This window comes from Diceros bicornis, chromosome 8 (genome assembly GCF_020826845.1).
Source record: "Diceros bicornis minor isolate mBicDic1 chromosome 8, mDicBic1.mat.cur, whole genome shotgun sequence".
Taxonomy (NCBI): Eukaryota; Metazoa; Chordata; class Mammalia; order Perissodactyla; family Rhinocerotidae; genus Diceros; species Diceros bicornis.
The window spans coordinates 7,279,701-7,299,865 of NC_080747.1; the positions used below are offsets into that span (position 1 = coordinate 7,279,701).

Here is a 20,165-nt window from a genome sequence, read left to right on the forward strand (position 1 = left end):
ATCCACAATAATACCTATCCAGAAGTGCAGTTAAATGCTGTTAACACTTGTAGTGTGCTATTATAATAGATGCTGTTATTTCTTTGTAGTGTTCTATTTATTTATTCATAGGTGAAATCATGCTGTATATATTCAATTTTTTCTTCACTACAACCTACAATAAGAAAAGATTTTACATTGCAACCCAAATGCACACATACTTGTATGTGTGTACACATATGTCATGAAATAATTATCTGACTATATCAGAGACATTCTCAAATTTCTATTGTATTCAATTCCATTCATTCTGTTCTGTTGTATTCCATTACAATTCCATTCTGTTAAAAAAATATTGATTGCTACCCTCTAAATTGATTTCACAACAGATTACTGGGTTGTGATATACATTTAAAACAATACTGGATATATAATTTGTCCTTACTTTTTTCCATTGTTATTGTAACATGATTATTTTCTTTTATCATTAAAACACAGTTTAATTATAATTTTTAATGGCTGCCTACTATTCCATTGTGTGGACATACCAAAATTCACTTAATTTCTACATTGTTGCACATTGAGGTGTTTCTGTCTCGCGTGCACGCACACACACACACACACACACAATTTTACCTAATGCTTTGATTACATTTTTGACTTCTTCCTTAAAATTGACTGAAATTATAGGTCAGAGACTATATCTATATCATCTTTAAGTCTTTCGTTACATATTTCATTGTTTATTAACAGCATTTTCCCTCCTTGTTATGAAATGTTCTTTATACCATTGCCAAGGGTCTTCCAGAAGGTGATTCCAACTTGCACTCCTGCCATCGGTGTTTGAGGGTGCCTGTCCCATGTCACACTTGCCAGCATCAGATATTCTCAAGAGGAAAATCTTTGCTGATAAGAAGGGGCATTTTCTGTTACTAAGTATTTTTTTTTAAATAATTAAAAAAATCACCTATGTAAATCATATTCACATAGAAATTTTAGAAAATACAGTGAAGCAGAATCTAGAAGAAAATAGCACATTGTACACCATAAACTTACACAATGTTACATGTCAATTATATCTCAGTAAAGTAGGGAAAAAAGGACACTATAAAAATTTCTTCTACTGAAAAAAAAGAAAAGAAAAATCACCTGCCATTTATCCTCCCAGAGATAACCATTGTTAACATTTTAGTTTATGTCTTTCCATATTTTTCTGTATCTGTCTATCTATCTGTATATCTATTTATCATCTAGGTATCTATAATTTACAAGAAGAGAGTCATACTCTATCCCTTTTGGCAAGCTGCTTTTGTTCAACAATATCATGTGAACATCTTTGTATGTCGATAAGTAGATTTCTACAATACCATTACAATGGCTGTATAATATGCCAATGTGTGGATAAAGTATGATTCATGTAATTAGTACTCTTTGGGGGATATTCCTGGTTGTCAATTTACCCATGATATTAAACATGACACTAAGGCATGAAATAAAGTTTTTAATTCAATGGGAAAACCTAAGCATGAATCCACAGTGAAATATTTCTCAGTTCTTCTCTGCTTCCCCACTGAATGTGCTAATCACCCTCTCATGGATGTACCTCTCTCCCCCAGATTTAGATGACCACACACCTCCATGTAATTGCACACCCCTGGCTTTCTGCTCCGCCATCTCACAGGGGATTTACTACCTCTACCCTTTCAACATCGAGTATCAGATTCTGGCTTCCACTATGCTCTATGTCCTGTGGAAAAACATTGGACGAAAAATTGACAGTCATCAGCCTCAGAAGATGCATTTCAAGTTTCACGGGGTCATGGTGGGCTCGGTCCTGGGCCTGACGGTGCTGGCAGCCACGATCGGGGTTGTGGTGGTGTATCTGATTCAGATAGGGCGTTCCAAAACCAAGAGTGAGTCTGCACTCATCATGTTCTACGTGTACGCCATCACCTTGCTGGTGCTCATGGGGGCTGCAGGGCTGGTTGGAATCCAGATTTACAGGATAGATGAGAAATCACTAGATGAGTCCAAAAATCCGGCCCGCAAAGTGGACGTGGACCTCTTGGTGGGCACTGCCTTCGGCTCCTGGCTCATCTCCTGGGGCTCAATCTTGGCCGTGCTCTGTGCCGAGTCCTGCCCCCCGTATACCTGGTACAACCTGGCCTACTCCATCCTGGTGATCGTGGAGAAATACATCCAGAACCTCTTCATCATCGAGTCCACCCACCGAGAGCCCGAGAAGCTCTCCGAGGACATCAGAACCCTGCGGGTGGTCACAGTCTGCAATGGCAATGCCGCATACCATGCTTCCTCCTGCCTCGAGAGCGGAGCTGTGGCCGGGGCCGTGGCTCCCCAGGGCAGTGAGATGTCACATGCAGTCGTCAGAAACATGAGTCTACGAGAAGGCTGTGGCAAAGAGGAAGAGGAGAGGCGCCGGGAAGGGGCCCCGGGCTCAGCCTGCCGCCCCTGTTTCTTGCAGGGCAATGCCAAGAGGAGAGTCTTGAAGAATATTGCAGCCTTTTTGTTCCTCTGCAATATTTCGGTAATCTGCATCAAGTTATTTATTTTAAAAAGTTAATTAATCTGTTTTCCTTGCCTTTTTCAAATAAGGAATGGAGGCAGCTTGTAGTCCAAATAATTTAAGTGTAAGGCTTGAAAATGAGGCTAGAACATAGGCTCATAGTCTACAAATCCACTCACTGAGTGCCTGCTGTGTGCCAGCGGCTGGGGGGCAGCTGATGATTAAAGGCGAGCAGACTCAGGATCTTGCCTCAAAAAAGTCACAGTCTAGTGGGGGAGGGAGACACGGAATAAACAGAATACAGTGAGTACGGCAAGTGCTGGGACAATGGTACATGCAAGGTGTAGTAGGAGCAGGGATCCAGGGAGGGGTTCAATGAGTAGGGAACGCTTGAGGTGAGGCCCAATCTCAATTAGGAGTGCTTTTGGCTGCAAATAATAGAAAGTTTGACTAGCAGCATCTTCAGTCTTAGAGACAAGAATTCTGGAGGTTGGCTGCTTGGGGTTGGCCTGGCAGCTGAACCCTGTCATTGAGGATCCAGGCAATGTTCACCTTTCCGCTTCACTGTGCTTGGTGTGGTGCTTATTGCCGTGGTCACAGGATGGCTGCAGCAGTACCAGGCATCACATCTGGGTTCAAGACAGGAAGAAGGAGGGAAGGGCTAGTGCCAGGCAATGTCTCTCATGTGGCCACCTCTAGCTGCAAGGGAGGCTGGGGAGGTGGATAGTTTGCTTTCCAGCCTCTATGATGGAAGGTAGCAAGGTAGAAGAAGATGTACAGTCAGTCACTCACTGTTGTCTGCCTCAGCCTCCAGGAATGGTTGGAAGTCAAAGCAATGGTGGTCAAAGCAAGGAAAAGTGTTTGGAGCAGAGGGCACAGAATGCACAAAGACATGGCGGCAAAAGACACCATGGCCTATCTTGGGAGCACAAAGTATTTTCGTATGAATTCCATACACGTTAAGCAGAGCAGCAGAGTGGAAAATGGGATGGAGTGTCCAGTTAGACGAGTCTGGCTTGAGCAGAGCTTCATAGGCCTGGCTGAGTCTGGTCTTCATGCTGAGAACAATAGAGGATGCTCTCAGATTTGTGTTTTGGAATGATCCTCTTAGCAGCAGCGTGCAGGAAGGGTGGAGAGAGGTAGAACACAGGCAAGGAGGCTGGAACAGAAGCCCCTGCAGTTGCCCAGATAGGAAATGATGGGAACTTGAACCAGGGCAGTGACGGTGGGGATGGGGAGAAGAAAAAGGGATAAAAAGCATTGGTGTTGTTGGGATTTATTCTAAAAATATGTAGAGGGATGGCTGGGCTTGGTAAAAGGAGGAGGAAGCAGCCTTTGGCACCACACAGGGCTCTGCAATGACTGTGGCTGGTGGGATGGTGGGGACGCCCCGGTCCCCGGTGCCTGCCCATCGTCACAGTCAGCTCTCGGCTACCAGCCTCCCTGTCATCAGGCTACTCTGTTTCCCCAGCAGCTCGCTGGCTTTGAGCTCCCTCCCCCTAATCTCAGGTGGCGCATGACAGGGCCTGCAATTTTTTGACGTTACCGTGAGGCCACACAGTTGGGAGTGTTCATCTGAGGCCAAAATGATCACGTGGTTGCCAATCAAATTGGATTCTTGCTCTGAGTCACCTGGGGCTCAGTCCCCCTCCAGGTGTGCAGACAGGAGGGGCTCTGGAGGAGAAGGGGCCCCAGAAGAGTTTGCTCCAGGCAGGCCCTCTTCTCTCATCTAATAGACATTTATGGAGCCCCTGCTGAGTGCCAGAAACTCTGTCAGGACTGTGGGCACAGCAGGGAACGAAGCCGTTGAACAGGAAAACGAGACAGAGAGATGATAGTAACTACAGCGGGGCTGCATTTTATGTGAGGCTTATATTCCAGAGGGCAGTGTATCAGCTCAATTTTTTATAATGTCAGGGTTCTAGAATTCCCCTAAAGCGTATTGTTTTTGTACTCACCCTGAGGTGTGAATATATCTCTTTTCAGGAAATTCAGAAAAGCCACGTTCCCCGTGGGGGTTCTTAGCTTGACTGCCCCGTGAAACACTTGGCTTGCATTTTTGGACCAGCCTGAACAAAAATAGCACAGCTTGCAATACTAGAATCAAGTGGCAACAGATAGTCTGTAGGCTCCGTCCCAGGAGGAGGATGCTTTTTTCTCCTTGTCTCTGTGCTCCGCCCCTGATGGCCCTAGGCCTGCCTCCGTTCATTGGGAAGTGAACCAGAGGATGGAAAACACTGCAGGGTGATGTCTTAGGATGCCCGGAGCCAACTCGAAGGGCAGCACTCTGAAACCCTGTGGTTGATCCCATGTTGTCCAAAGAACCCTGGCAGAGGGCAGGCGTGGGTCTTCTCCAGGACCAGGAGCTGGCAAGAGGCTGCAGCTCGAGGTGCTGGCGTGCGTGCACATAGGGCAGTCGGTGGCCGGGGAATGGACAGTAAAGGGTGGTGGGTGTGGTGACGGAGGGGTTCAGGGTGCTGTGGGAACACTGGGGGTCAGGGAAGGCCTCCTCTCGGGGAGAGGGTGGCTGCTGGGGGTGGGGGCAATCTGGGCAGAGGACAGGCTTGAGGAAGGTGTGGTTACAAACCCCGGGTGGTTGCTTGCTGGATGCACTCCAGGAACTGGAAGGAAACTCACGTGGCTGGAACACTGAGCAAGGGCAAGAGGCTGAGATGGCGCCGGGGCAGACTACACAGCCGTAAGCCAGGACTTCATCCTAAATGCCACAGAAAACCATCCAAGGGTTTTATACTGGGGGTGACAGGATCTGATTCACATTTTTTTCTTTTTAATTTAATTTAATTAAGTGTGGTAAAAAACACAGAACATAAAATGTACCATCTTAGCCATTTTCAAGTGTACAATTCAGTAGTGTTAAGTACATTCACATTATTGTGCCACCCTTACCACCATCCATCTCTAAAACTTTTTTCACCTTGCAAAAGTGAAATTCTGCAACCATTAAACAACTCTCCATTCCCCGGCCCCAGCTCCTGGCAACATCATCCTACTTTTTTCTTTTCTTTTCTTTTCTTTTTTTTTTTTTTTGTGAGGAAGATTAGCCCTGAGCTAACATCTGTTGCCAATCCTCCTCTTTTTGCTGAGGAAGATTGGCCCTGGGCTAACATCCGTGCCCATCTTCCTCTATTGTATATGGGACACCGCTACAGCATGACTCGACAAGCAGTGCATAGGTCCATGCCCAAGATCCGAACCTCCGAACCCTGGGCTGCCGAAGCAGAATGCATGAACTTAACCGCTATGCCACCGGACCAGCCCCTACATCATCCCACTTTCTATGAGTTCGACTACTCTATGTGCCTCATATAAGAGAGATCATGCAGTATTTGCTCTTTGTGACTGGCTTATCTACAGCATAATGTCCTCCAGGTTCATCCATGTTGTAGCAGGAGAAGGCAGGGAATTGTCAAGAATGATGCCCAGGTTCTGACTTGAGTTCCTGGGCAGATGGTGATGCTATTTATGGAGACTGGGGGCTCTGGAGGGGAAGCTGGCTTGGGAGGGGGCGCAGGGTGGAGGGAAGAAGGTGAGTTTGGTACTGGACGTGCTCAGTCGTAAGGTGCCTCTGAGACGTCCAAGTAGACATAGCCAACAGGCAGATGTTCTGGTTGTCTGTTGCTGTGTAACAAATAACCCCAAATATATGACAAAAACAGAAGCAATTTTATTATGTTCTATGACCTCATGGGTTAGAAATCCTGGCAGGGCTCAGCTGGGAAATTCTCCTGTTCCTCATGGTATTGACTGACGCTGGTGGGTGAGCTGGGCTGAAGGTCCAAAATCTGGTGCCTTGGCTGGGGTGGTTGGAAGGCGGGCTCAGCCGGGACTCTTGGCTGCAGCATCTGCGTGTGGGCTCTCCAGCATGGCAGTCTCGGGGCAGGTGGACATCCTAGGTCACGGCTCAGGGCCCCAAGCCAACCTTCTAAGAGATTGGAAGTGCCAGTCTCTTGAGGCCTGGGGGTGGGTATTGCATGGCATCGGCTCTGCCGTATTTTATGGGTCAAGCAGTGACGTCATCACCCAGATTGAAGGGAAAGGGACATGGACCCACCTCCCAATGGGATGAATAGCAAGAATCCCAGACAACTTAACAGCAGATACAAAGGTCTGGATTTCAGGAAAGAGGTCCAATTGTCTCTCCTTCCTTTCTTCTCATCTTCCCTCTCCTCTTCCCTCCCTCTCTTCCTCCCTCCCTTCCTGAAAATATATCCACTGAGCACCTACTGAGGGCCAGCGCAGCTGTGAGTGACGAGGGTGTGACATGACTGAGACATGTAAGCCTTCCTCCTATGGGGCTTACAAACCCGATAGCAGGACTGGCAATAAACAATCAAAGAGGAAGACATCTAAGAGTGACATGTGATCTGCAGAGAGCTAAGGAAGGAGGGTGTGCAAGACACCGCCTGGGCAGCCACTGTAGACCAGAAGGCCTGGAGTGGTGAGCGGGCCTGTCTCAGGTGGTGACACCAGAGCCAAGAGCTGAAGGGCAAGGAAGGGCTGGCCACGAGTGTTCCAGGAAACAGCAGGTGCGAAACCACAGATGGGAGTGAGCTTGTCTCCTTTGAGGAGGGGGAAGATGGGCATGTGAGTGGGGCTGGCTAGGTGGGGGACAGTCCGGGGAGTGGGGTTGGAGGTGGTAGGGATCAGCTAATGGAGGGGTTTATAATCCTGTCTAGGGGCTGTGAAGACTTTGGGGTTTAATTAGGGAAGGGACGCAATCTTATTTAATTCAGCAGCTGAGTGGTGACTAGGCTGTAGGGGCAGGAGTGTAAGCGGGGAGGCCAGTCAGGAGGCCACTGCAATGGTCCGGGTGAGAGAGGAGGGTGGTGGCCTGGACGGGTGGAGGTGGAGAGAAAGGGGTGAAGATGATTGAGTAACTGGGAGGAAGATGTCATTGGTGAGGTGGGGGGATGGGGAAGGCATGTTGAGTTTCAGATGCATCTTAGACACCCCAGCAGCTGATGGGACACACTAGCCTGGAATTCTTGAGGGTGGACTGGGCTGGCGATTTAGGTTAGGAAGTCACAGGCTGATAGCTGGAATTTACAGTCAGAGACTAGGTGAGATCCTCCAAGGGCGATGAGTATAGAGAAGAGAAGGGGACCCAGGAATGAGCCCTGGGATTGGCCAACATGAAGAGACTGAGTGAAGAAGGAAGATCTCACAAAGGAGAGTGGGAAGAACAAGCTGGAGGTCGGAGGACCCCTAAGAACCACAGAACCCAGAGGACACAGTGGGGTAGAGATATAAACCTGGGAGAGTTCTGCATGGAGATGCTAATGAAAGCCACATGTAGCAGTTAGCTATTGCTGCATAAGAAATTACCCCCAGGCTTAGCAACTTAAAACCACAAACATATATTATTTCATGGTTTCTCTGGGTCAGGAGTCCTAGCATGGCTTAGCTGGATACCCTGCTTAGGGTCTCTCACAGGTAGCACTCACACTGCCCACCAGGGCTGTAGCCATTTCAGGGCTTGACCATTGCGGGGGAGGAGATCTGTTTCCAAACCCACTTATGTGGCTGTCGGCAGGATTCAGCTCCTGGTGGGTGGTTGGGCTGAGGGTTCGTGTTCCTTGATGGCCTGAGTCCTCCCTCAGTTCCCAGCCACATGGCCTCTCGAAACGGCAGCTCACAGCACGGCAGCTGGCTTCCTCTCTTGCAAGAGGGGTTGAGCAAGATGGACTCCAGAGTCGTTTTGTAACCTGGTCTCAGAAGTGACATCCCATGACTTTTGGCAGATTCTGTTTGTTAGAAGCAAGTCACTAGGTTCAGCCCAACTGAAGAGGAGGGGGCTCCACAAGGATGTAGGATCATTGGGGATCATCCCAGAGGCTGCCTGCCACAGCGTGGGGGTGGAGGAAGTTGCAGAAGTGTGCAGGGTGAAAGAGAAGCAGGCTTAGGAGCCAGACCATTTAAGGGGAGGAGGAGGGGGAGGAATTGGGACGGGGAGACTGAGGAGGGGGGACCAGTGTGTGGGTTCCATGAGCAACAAAAACAATAGGTTATTGCTTCAGGTTTTGCAAACTTAGTTGCCATTTTATTCTCATCTGAGCCCTCTGAGACAGGTGTTACTATTCCCATCTTACAGATGAGGAAACCGAGGCTTGGCGAGATTAAATTATAGTCTATAAGTGGCAGGAACCCAGGTCTGGCTCCAAAGCGTGTGCTTCTCCCCCTGATCAGGAGGATGTGGGCAGGGCCTGGGCTGCCTCTCTAAGTCAAAGACAAGCCAGACAGGAGACCACAGAACTCGCCAGCCCAGACCCAGTGGCTGGGATCTCCAAGCACCAATGTTGGTACGTAAAGGTGGGATGGTAAACAGGCGACCTCTGCTGTAGGTAAACACTAGGGGCTGTGGGAACACAGGAGTTCCTGCCCAGACCTGTTAGATCAGGGAGGGCTTCCTGGAAGGGGTGGTGTCTCAGAATGTGGAAGAAGGTAAGATTTACCAGAAGAAGGAAGATTGGGAGCCCCCATAGGGGAAGAGGCAGGAGCAAAGCCCTGAAGACTCAGGAGAGAAAGGCACATTTGGGGAGTGTGTGCAACCTGAGGAGGCTGGCAGGAAGAGCGTGATGAGGGACACGGAGAAGTGATGGGTGCTGGCTCACTGAGGGAATCTGGACTTTCTCCTGAAGGTGATTGGGAGCCACTGGTGAGTGACAAGCAGAGGAGTGACGAGGTCAGATGCCTGCTTTATAAGGATCACTCCCACAGCCACATGGGGGGTGGATCAGAGGCGCCCATGGAGTGGGGCGATCATTTGGATGCATTGCAGCAGTTCAGGTGGGGGATACTGAGGACCCAACCAAGACAAGGGCTGTAGGGATGGAGAGAATTGGATGGGTTAGAGAAGCGTTCATTCAGGAGGGGGGCTAAGGAAGAGAGAAGGATCAGGTGGGCTCAGTGGACTTGACAGTCTCCATAGAGATGAGAAATGCAGTGCAGAGATCCTTAGCACAGTGATGGGTGTAACTCAGGCCCCCCGAGTCCTGGGATTTGTGGGGGGCCTCCTAGGAAGTACCAGGACGATCTCCTCTTTTCTTGCAGCTGTGGATCCCTCCCGCCTTCGGCTGCCGCCCCGAGTACGACAACGGGTTGGAGGAAATTGTCTTTGGCTTTGAACCCTGGATAATAGTGGTCAACCTGGCCATGCCTTTTTCTATTTTCTACCGAATGCACGCAGCCGCCTCCCTCTTTGAGGTCTATTGTAAGATATAGTCGGGTCCACGTGAAGGTGAGCCAACAGGAGGATGCAGTGGAGCCACCTGGGATGACCAGTTGGGCAAATATTGTCTTACACATGCGAGAAGGGCCGCCTTTTGTCTGCAGTCATTGTGTTCCCCATGGGATGGAATGGCCCATCACCCCGGATGAAAGCAAACAAGCTAGATCAAAATCAACAAGGTGACTGAAATCTGTCCTTGGTTGGTTAGTTCTAATCAAACTCAAATTATTTTATCTCCTAAACGAAATCTTTTGTTTTAGAAGAATGTGATCCCAGGTTGGAAAAAAAAATTATCCAGTTTGTTTTTCATAAAAATCATTTTCTGTTATCATATTACTACACACAACCCTTTTCTGACCGTCTGGGTCGTGTAATCACCCTTACATTTCATCCTTCCCAGAGCTGATGCATGGAGAGACAATCACATTTAGTTTATATTTCTGAATATGTTTAATTTTCTGAACAAAGTTATTTTTATATAGATCAATGTAAAGACATATTTTTTACCTGAAATTCTGGCACATTTTTGTTTGTGATCATTTTGAAGTTTTTTTAAATGTAAACTTTACTGTTCTCTCTCTCACTATAAAGACATACATGCTTATTATAGAAAATTGGCATTTCAGAACAGTAGAGAGAAAAAAAATCATCTAGGATGCTGTTGTTCAATTGGCAATCACTTTTTAACATCTCAGTGTATTTTTTTTTGCCATGTGGATGCATAGGTTCTTTTTATTGTTGTTATGGTTATGCTTGCCAGCAATGATGCGACAGACTCAATTTTGTATCCATTTTTTTTCCCACTGAACAATATGGCATAAACCTTTTCCCACATTGTTATAAACTCTTTGTAACTGTCATTTTAACACTGTAATGTATTCTATCAACTGAATGTTCCATAATTAACTTAGTTTTCTATTGTTGGTTTTAGAGTGTTTATAACTTTGTTTTTATAAATGACTCTGCAAAATTCAACCATAGTTGTAAAGCATTTCCTATATTTAGAAGTACTTCTTTAAGATACCTACTCAAAATCAGGATACCTATTCCAAAGGTTGTAAATATTTTAAAGCCTTTAAAAAAATATTTTAAAGACATTTGGAAGGCCTTTGTAAATGCTTTTGCATAATTATTTTAAAATCATAATAAAATTAGTTTACTTGTAAATACTAATGTGAACATTGTTTCATCTGTTTTTTTTTTTTTTTTGACAGCACAGGCAATGGGACTTTAAGAAACACCAAATATTTTTCATGACTAGAATACTTGATGTTCATTTTAGAAAAAACTGAAAAATGGGCAGATAGACTAAAAACAAAGTAAAACATCACCTATCACACCATCCATCTAGGGCAGTGGTTTTCAACTTGGGGCCATCTTGTGCCCCAGGGGATATTTGGCAATCTCGCGACACATTTTTGTTACCACTAGGAGGTGTTACTGGCCTCTAGTGGGTAGAGGCCTGGGATGCTGCTAAACATCCTACAACGCACAGGACAGCGCCCACCACAAAGAATGATCTGGCCCCAAATGTTAATAGTGCCAAGGTTGAGAAACTGATCTAGAGGTAATTGCTGTTAATTTTTGGTGCCTAGGTACCTATTAGTACACACGTACACTCATGCACACACACAGCTGGGGACTGCTTTTATATATACTGAATTTGCATATCACTTGCTTCTTTTCCTCTTAATACACCAGCATGCCTCTGAACTATTTCAGGGTCCCCTTGGCATTGATCCTCCCACTTTAGTATGCATAAGAATCATCTTAGGATTCCTGCCTTCCCAGCCAGAAGTTCAGCTTCTGTTGGCCTGGAGAGGGGCCCAGGATGCTTACATAAGCATCTCAGGTGATGCCGACTCCCTTCCAAAGCATCTCCTCAGGAGTCCGTGGACCCCAAGGTAAGGCTCCTGAACAACATTCCTTGACATTGTGTACTCTTCTGCAATCTGACTTTGGATGGCTTCACAGTACATTCCATGGAGGGATGTACCATTCCTTATTTAGTCAAACCCTGATGGTGGATGTTTAGATGGTTTCTTTCTTTTTGTTCTTTTTTTGCTATCGTGAATGACAGAACAGCAAGCATCTTTGTGGCTGAGTCTTTGCACATTGATAAACTACCCTGCATGAGATGACTGCATGGGAATGCCAGTTTCTCCAAGGGACCCCATTTTGGTTGGTGTGACTTTTTCCCTGTTCTAAGCACGTCAGTACAGTTATAGGGCCTCAGCCCATGGGTTTCGGGCTCCACCAAGGAGATAAAGGAATCACAGTAACTCTGAGAACAAACGATCCAGGTGTGGTGGTTTCAGGGTGGAACAAGGGCACCATCAGAGCTTGGAAAAGTCAGCAGAGTCTTGCTGAGCTCAGGGCTTCTGAGGAGTGACCTTAAAGATAGATCCTCGCTTAGTCCTAAACAGAAAGAGCCCGCAGCCTCAGGGATGGCTATTCCAGCCAGGCAGCTTCAACCCAGAAGTAGTCAAGCATCCTGGCTCAACCAGCTTAGGCAGCAAGGAAAATTTATTACCTTAATCCAAGGCAATTCTCAGAAGAGGAACGGGAGTGTGCAGTCAACAATGGTCAAGATCTCAGGGTTAGAATAAGAGAAATACAAGTTAAAATGGTAATGAGATACCATTTCCCATTTATCTGATTGGCAAGGGTTGGCAAGATATGAAAGAAAGGGAACTCTCATATACTGCTGACAGGAGCGTAAGCTGGTAAAGCCAGATTGGAGAACAACTGGCAATACTGACTAGGTCTGAAGGCACACGTTCCTAAGACCTAGCAATACCACTCCTCAGCATGTGCTCCAGAGACACCCTCACACATATGTGTAGGGAGATATGTTCAGAAATGTCCACTGAAGCAGTGGTTATAATTGGGGAAAATTGAAAACCGCCTAAATGTCCTCAGTTAGGAGTATGAATAGATAAATTATGGACTATTCCTACCATGGAATGTTACACAGGAGTGAAAAATGAATGGACTAGAACTAAATATGTTAACATAAGTAATCCCCCCAAACAATGCTGAATCAAGAATTGACTAGCATAGGGCCAGTCCCAGTAGCCTAGTGGTTAAGTTCAGTGCCCAGTCAGTTCCCAGGCATGGACCTACACCACTTGCCTGTCAGTGGCCATGCTGTGGCAGTGCCCACAGACAAAAGGGGCAAAAAGAGGAGGACTGGCAGTGGATGTTAGCTCAGGGCTCATCTTCTCCCCTCCACCCCAAAAATTGACTAGCATAAAGGTACAATTGGTGTAATACTATTAATATAATGTTTAAAAACAGGCAAAACAATTCCTGATATTATTTGGGGGATACATAGATATGTAGTAAAACTATAAACACATATGAAGAAAGAATGCACCCCAAGTTCAGTGTAGTGGTTACCTGTGGGCTGGGAGGGAGAAGAGGGGCAGGGCTGGAGTGGAGACAAACTGAGTGCATGCTGTGTCTGAACTATATATACATTTTTTTTTCTCCCCAAAACCCCAGTGCATGGTTGCATATCCTAGTCGTAAGTCCTTCTAGTTCTTCTATGTGAGCCACAGCCACAGCATGGCAACTGACAGACCAGTGGTGTGGTTCTGCGCCTGGGAACCAAACCCAGGCTGCCCAAGCAGAGAGTGTGGAACTTGAACCACTAGGCCATCAGGGCTGGCTCTGAAACATTTTTTCAAAAGTGGCTGGGGGGCTGGCCTTGTGGCATAGTGGTTAAAAGTTCAGTGTGCTCTGCTCCGGCAGCCAGTGGTCCCAGGTTGGGATCCCAGGCACTGTTCTACACACTGTTCCTCAAGCCATGCTGTGGCTACATCCCACATATAAAGTAGAGGAGGATTGGCACAGATGTTAGCTCAGGGCTCATCTTCCTCAGCAAAAAAAAAAAAAAAAAAAGTGGCTGGTACACAGGTATTCATTATATTTTCTTCTGTACTTCTTTATACACATGAGATATTTCATAGTAAAAACATCTGAAAGAAAGAAAAAAGAAAGTCAGCTTAAGAAAGACAAAAAGTCATCAGAGAAAGTAAATTTCCAATATCCATCCACCACTGTTGGGAGGAGGTGTCCAGGCCACCCTTGTCTGGTGTCCTCGGTGGGTAGATCCCCGAGGTGGGGTAGCTCAATGCCATTAGCTGTAAAGATCTTCCAGCTGGCTCCCCGGGGATGATTCCCGCTCATCAGGAGACCCTACATGGATCTGCCTTCCTGCGTACTTCTTCACTGTGGGGCCCGATGCCCTGGGCACTCAAGCTTTCAGGAGGATCTCTGACTCATCTGTTGCAGCCTTATCCAGGAGGATCCTGTGCACTTGGAGGCTTGAGCTCGTTCATCCCTGAACCCCCCGAAGCCAGGGTTGGAGCTGTGTGTTCTGGGTGCCACCGCTCTCGGTGAGGAGAGCGGGAGGACACGAGCTTTGGAGCTGGAGTCCTGGGGTCACACGGTGCCACCGTGGCACCTGGGTGTGCGGTAGAGAAGGCCCGTTCCACAGGCATTTTGCCACTCTTGAGCTAAACTGCACCAGCAGCCGGCTGGCCGCCCGCGCCCGGGGGGTCGAACGCAGACTCCTTTGCATCTCCACAGACAGCATCAGTCATGAGATGCTGCAATAACTGTTGCGGCCGCCTGACCTTACTGCACCACCCCAGCAGTTACCCAAGCACCTCCAGGGTCTGTCTCCATCTCTGAAGTCTCAGCTCTGTCCGCCTGGTCAGGTAGGCATTACCACTCTGTACGAATGGAGGGAAGCTTTGACCACGCCCACACAGCCAGTAAGTCGTAGCCTCCGGACTATTATGCCTTTTGAAAACCCAATGCCCGGCCAGCCGGTGGCTTAGCGGTTAAGTGCGTGCCTTCTGATACTGGCGGCCCGGGTTCGGATCCCGGGCGTGCACCGACGCACCGCTTCTCCGGCCATGCTGAGGCTGCGTCCCACATACAGCAACTAGAAGGATGTGCAACTATGACATACGACTATCTACTGGGGCTTCGGGGAAAAAAAGGAGGAAGATTGGCAATAGATGTTAGCTTAGAGCCAGTCTTCCTCAGCAAAAAGAGGAGGATTAGCACAGATGTTAGCTCAAGGCTGATCTTCCTCACACACACACAAAAAACAACAACCCATTGCCTTTGCCTCTGTCTTAGCCATATCACGTCAAAAAGAAAGTCAGTTAGGTAAAAATATCCGTCAAACAACTGCTTGAGGATATGATACAGAACAGTCCCCCAAATGACAGAATATTTCCCTTTTACTCATAAATTGCTACACTGGGCTTAAAATGGTGAAGAACCGAAACTACCTGAAAACAGCTGGTTTCTTCGCCCAGAATGGGAGCGTTGCTCTGGAGGAGCATGACCAGCAGGGGGCGCTGGTGCCTTCCCTTCTGAGTCCTCCTCGCCTGCACTTTCAGATGAGAAAGGGTGACCTGGTGAGTGGGCAGCAGCCTCAAGAGTAACAAATGAGAGGCTGAGCACAAAGTGCCCGATTGTCCTCTCTCCACAGCTTTGGGTTCCTGCAGTGTGTGTCAGAGATGGCTGTCACCACCCCCAGGCGAGGGCTGGGGAGATTCTGAGTTCTCACAGGGAAGCTGAGAACTAGTAACACTCTCCACAAGGATGTTCCCTCCACCTGCCCCCACCACCTTTCACTTCCGGGGGGGCATCATGGTCCCTATCAAGGGCTTTGGAGGAACATGGTGGTCTCAGGGTGTTCCCGTGCCAGGGGAGCCCCTAGCATGAGAGTGGGGGGACTTATTCAGGGAGGAGGCTGGGGCAGTGGCAGGAGGGCACTTCTATGGGGTCTGATGGAGAATGACCGAGACGTCAGTCCCTCCTAAGAGCAGGCCCTAGGGGACCATGGAGTGGGGACAGGAGAAGGATGAGGGCAGTGTTTGAATGCTCAAAAGGGATGGTAATTCTGGTATGGTGTTGTAGCCACGTTAATAACATATGAAACGCCACAACAATGATAGTAATGTTAATTGTCTAAAAAAAGTACATCAAATCAAGTCACACCTGCTAAAAACTCTAATAGCTTCCCATTGCTTTTAGAAGAAAGTACAAACTCCTACCTGTGGTCTATGGGGATCTTCACGATCTGGCCTCTGCTACCTCATCTTCTCACGGCAATCCCTTCTTCTGCCTCCCCTTCCCCAGGCACCTCCACCTACACTGCTGCAGCCACATACGTCTCCCTTCACGTCCTTGAATATTCCACTCTTCTGCTCCTCAGGACCTTTGCACATGCTCCTCTCGCTTAGGAGTGTGCTTCTCCTGGCTCCTTGAAATGGATCAGTCTCTTTCTCAGCCTTCAGGCCGTGCGTAGAGGTCCCTCCATAGTGAGGTGTGCCCTGGTCATCTATCTGAACAAACACCTGGTTACGCTTCACCCCGGCCCCCTTTGCCATTAGTTGTTTAGTTATTTATTTGTGCTGTCTCTCCAGGACAGGACAGTCTGCCTTGTGAGGGTAGGGGCTTCATATAGGGCCCCACCACATGGGTTGCATGAACATAGGTGCTGCCTTCATAACACCAGACTACTGCAGGGCGTGAGGAAGTGCCCGGAACACGGTGGGGGCTTGTGGTTGGCGTGTTTCCTCGCATGCTTTTTAAGACCTTGGCAGAGATTCTCTGCCTGCCTCTAGCACACACCTCCAGTCCACGTTCACCTTTAAGACACTAGATGGCGCTTTGAGCCTGGCTGTTAGTAAAGAGCCCAGAAGAAATGTGAATTAGGACGTGCTCCCCTCTGCCTGCTCTGGATCATGAGGGGCAGGGGAACCCATCTCTACAGAGGCTCGCCGCTGGCTCTGCTCTCCTCCTCGGATAGGGAAGAATGTGGTCCGGGGAGTGACGGGTGCCTCTGCTTCCCCTCGGCACTGCGCTTCTGCTGCCATCACTCCTTCCTCCCCCGGCCTGGCCGGCGATGGCACCGCCCACTCACTGGGCAGGACTGAGCCACAGAGAGTAACAGGGCAAGGGAGGGCAGCTGTGTCCACCAGGTCACAGGGCAGGAGTGTGGCTAGGGGAGGACAGGGCGGTGTTCACTTTCCCCGACTGAGTGCAGTCCCCAAAAGTGCAGCCTCTCCAACAATTTGAAGGCGACATGATGACACAAGGAGGATTAAGACCATGGCCACTGGTGAACTGCAGAGACACGTGAGGGCTCTGTCCCTGATGTCCGAATCAGGTGCTCCTTGGTACCACGCTGGGCCCTGGAGGAAGGGCAGGATTACAGCAAGAGTTGGGGGTGCGGCCTCCAGGGGAAGGGCCCTGCCTCTACCACCAGCAGGCGCGTGCAGAGCTGGGGCGCCCTGTGACAGGGCCCTGACGAATGGCGCTTCCCCGGCAGAAGCGCAGCGCGGGGAGAGGGGCAAGGCTTTGAGGCCGGGGTCAGGTCTCTGCTGTGAGTTGCCTTCCCCTCCCTGCACCTGGGTTTCCTCCTCTGTAAGACAGTGGGAATCGGATCACACACCTTAAAGGGTCGCTGACAGAATGAACTAGATGATGCGTGTAAAGCCTGAACCGTGGAGTCTGGCACGCAGCAGGAGCTGATGCTGGCTACGTGGACAATGTCGGGTCTCTGCCTCCACGGACCGCTGCTGAGGCAGACCAGGTGTCTCTTTGCACAGGAGTGGTGCTGCTCCAGGAAATCCTCAGATCGCTGGTCCTCTGCATGGCCCAGAGGGCCCGTGCAAAGGGCAAATAATGTCCCCTGAAGATGTCTACATCCTAATCCCTGGAACCTGTGAATATGTCACCTTACAAGGCAAAAGGGACTTTGCAGATGTGATTAAGTCAAGGATCTTAGATGGGGAGTGTATCCTGGAATATCTCAGAAAGACCGGATGTCTCATTAGCCAGAAGTGAGCCACACGGCCGCCCCTACATCAGGGTGGGCCCTAAATGTCATCACAAGTGTCCTTATGAGGGGGAGATCTGACTACAGAAGAGGAGGAGGTATTGTGATTACCGTGACTCCAGGTCAAGGAGCGCCGGCAGCCACCGGAAGCTGGAGGAGACAGGGATGGGCTTCTCTCCCAGGCCTCTGCTGACGGCCCTGCTGACACCTTGCTTTTAGTCCAGTAAGACTCATTTTGGACTTTTGACTTCCAGAGCTGTAAAATAATAAATTTGTGCTCTTTTAAGCCACTAAGTTTGTGGCAGTTTGTTACAGCAGGCGTAGGAAACACGTGCAGTCCCTTTACCCTGCTTCTCTGTGCCTCACACAGAAGCAGAAAATGGAGCAAGTACGAACTGGGGAGTGTAGTCACAGTTTGCCCAGGAAAAAGCTGCGTGGTCCGGGGCACTGCACAAGCCCCCTGTGTCTCGGGTCTTGGTTTCCTTGTCTGCAGAGGGAGGGCTGAGCAGCACGAATAGGGTCTCGGCTTCGATGACACTCCCTCCGGGCTGGTTCCCCCTCTCTGGCCTCCCTCTCAGCTGTTTGCAGGCTCCTCGCCCTCTTCTTGGCCATTTGGTGTTGGTGTTTTCAGGGTCTATCCCGGTCCTCTTGGCTTTTCTCTGCTTTCCTTCGTGGTCTTGGTCATGGCCAACCACTCCCTTACCGTCGAGATGCTGCTGACTCCTAAATGTGCATCTTCAGCCTGCCCTCTCGGCTCCCTGCTGCTGATTTCCCAAAGTCTACTCGGGTCTCAAAGGCACTTTACATGAATGTGTCCAACACCAAACTCAAGGTTTCCCACTCCTCTGCCTTAAGCTGTCCCTCCATATTTTCCATCCCATGGGTCGCACCTGCCTCTGTCACGCACGTGACATACGAGGGCTGTCTTGACACTGCCTTTATGCCTCATCTCTAATCAACAGCCACACCTGTCACTTCTACCCCCAGATATCTTGGCTCCATCCACTTCTCCCCACTCCCACCTTCATCACCCGACTCCAAGTCACTTCATTTCCTGATGGGTCTTCTGAAGCGGCTTCCTTATCATTTCTCCAGTTCACCCCTTGCCCTACCAGTGTGTCCTTCTCACTGTGGCTGGAGTGGTGTTTGACAAAGGCAACTATGCTCATGTCCCTCCCCTGCTCAACATCCTCCGATGGCTTCTCATTGCTGTTGATAGAGGACTTTACCTTGGCCCCCCAGGTCCTGTGTGGTCTTTCTCGCCCACCCCTCCAGCCTGATCTTATACCACTTCCTTGTGCTTCATTTTTCCTCTGTGCTTCATCACCCTGACCAGCTACTTTAGTTCTTTAAAGTGCTATCTTCCCTCCTGCCTCAAGGCCTTTACACTTGCTGCTCCCTCGTCCTTTCACCTAGTTAATTCCACTCATCTTTCAGATCTCCATCCCAACAACAGTTTCTCAGGGAAGTCTGCACTCACCCCTAGACCAGGTCCCTGTATGAGCTCTCGCAGTCCCATCTAGCCTTCCTTCATTGTGGCTATTGTCCTTTCTCAACACACAATCAGGTGCTGTGTTGTTTAACTAGCAGTCCTTCTTATTTTTTTTTTATCACTTAACTATAAGCCTCAAGAGGGAGGGACAAGGTCTGTTTTGTTCCCCAACCGTATCCCCAGAGCCAGCAGAGGAGGAGCTCCAAAATTATTGTTGAATGAACAAATAAGTGGATGGATGCTTAAAGATCTTTTGAGATAAAAAATGGGAAGTGGGAAATAGTTCAATGTTATGGAAAGCTCAGTTAAAAAACATGTATTTATTTGATATTTGGCTGTTCAGACTGAAAAGTTATTTTTTTGCTTTTAGAAAAACTCAAGTCGGTGAGGTCACGTTTTCCTGGCACTTTGTCCTAATTAAGCTCTAAAGGGGTGTCTGTGCTTTGGGTGGAGGGCTGTGATGGCCGAGTCACTGGAATTGCCCTGAGAACACACCGAGAGCCCCCAGGGATGAGGACGGGGTCTCCTTCTCTCTAATTCCAATGTTCAGTCCCGACAGCGTCCACCTGAGCAGTGCTGAGCAGATATTAATTACAGCACACACTGTTCATTGCCTTCCCGATAGCGATTCTTCTGCTTGCTAAGAAAACCCTGATTTTGGTTGGGGACGCAAAGTGCCCGGTCTCAGGCGATGAATCACGGTTTGTTTAAGCCAAGCGGGGCACTCTGTTCCCTTCTGCCTGTTACTTGAAACGGTTGACAGCCTGCCTTGTAGCTAGGGGCGGCCGTGTGGTTCACTTCTGGCTAATGAGACATCCGGTCCTTCTGAGGAGCTTTTCTTCACTGGTGACAGGTGACAGACACGTCAGGAATAGTTCCCCTGACACAGAGTCCCCCATGTTGCTCCTGGAGTTTGAACTTGGTCATGACGCCTGAAGCCGTATCTGCCGTCTTGTGATCACCAGCCTCCGAGGGCGCAGAGCCACAGCTGGAAAAGGGGGCGCATTTGATGAAAAGACAGAAAGAATCTGGGTCGTCGTTACATCAC

The 20,165-nt window shown here is 48.7% G+C and overlaps 1 protein-coding gene across 1 annotated transcript in view; it reads left to right on the forward strand.

Moving 5' to 3' along the window:
- The window catches only part of OTOP1 (otopetrin 1), a 31,907-nt gene extending 21,642 nt beyond the window's left edge, over positions 1-10,265 (forward strand). Inside the window, exons 5-6 of the mRNA XM_058546368.1 lie at positions 1,596-2,524; positions 9,575-10,265. Coding sequence (XP_058402351.1) covers positions 1,596-2,524; positions 9,575-9,745 — 1,100 coding nt within the window. The 3' untranslated portion in view covers positions 9,746-10,265. The remainder of the gene's footprint in view (positions 1-1,595; positions 2,525-9,574) is intronic.
- Positions 10,266-20,165: the final 9,900 nt, after the last annotated feature.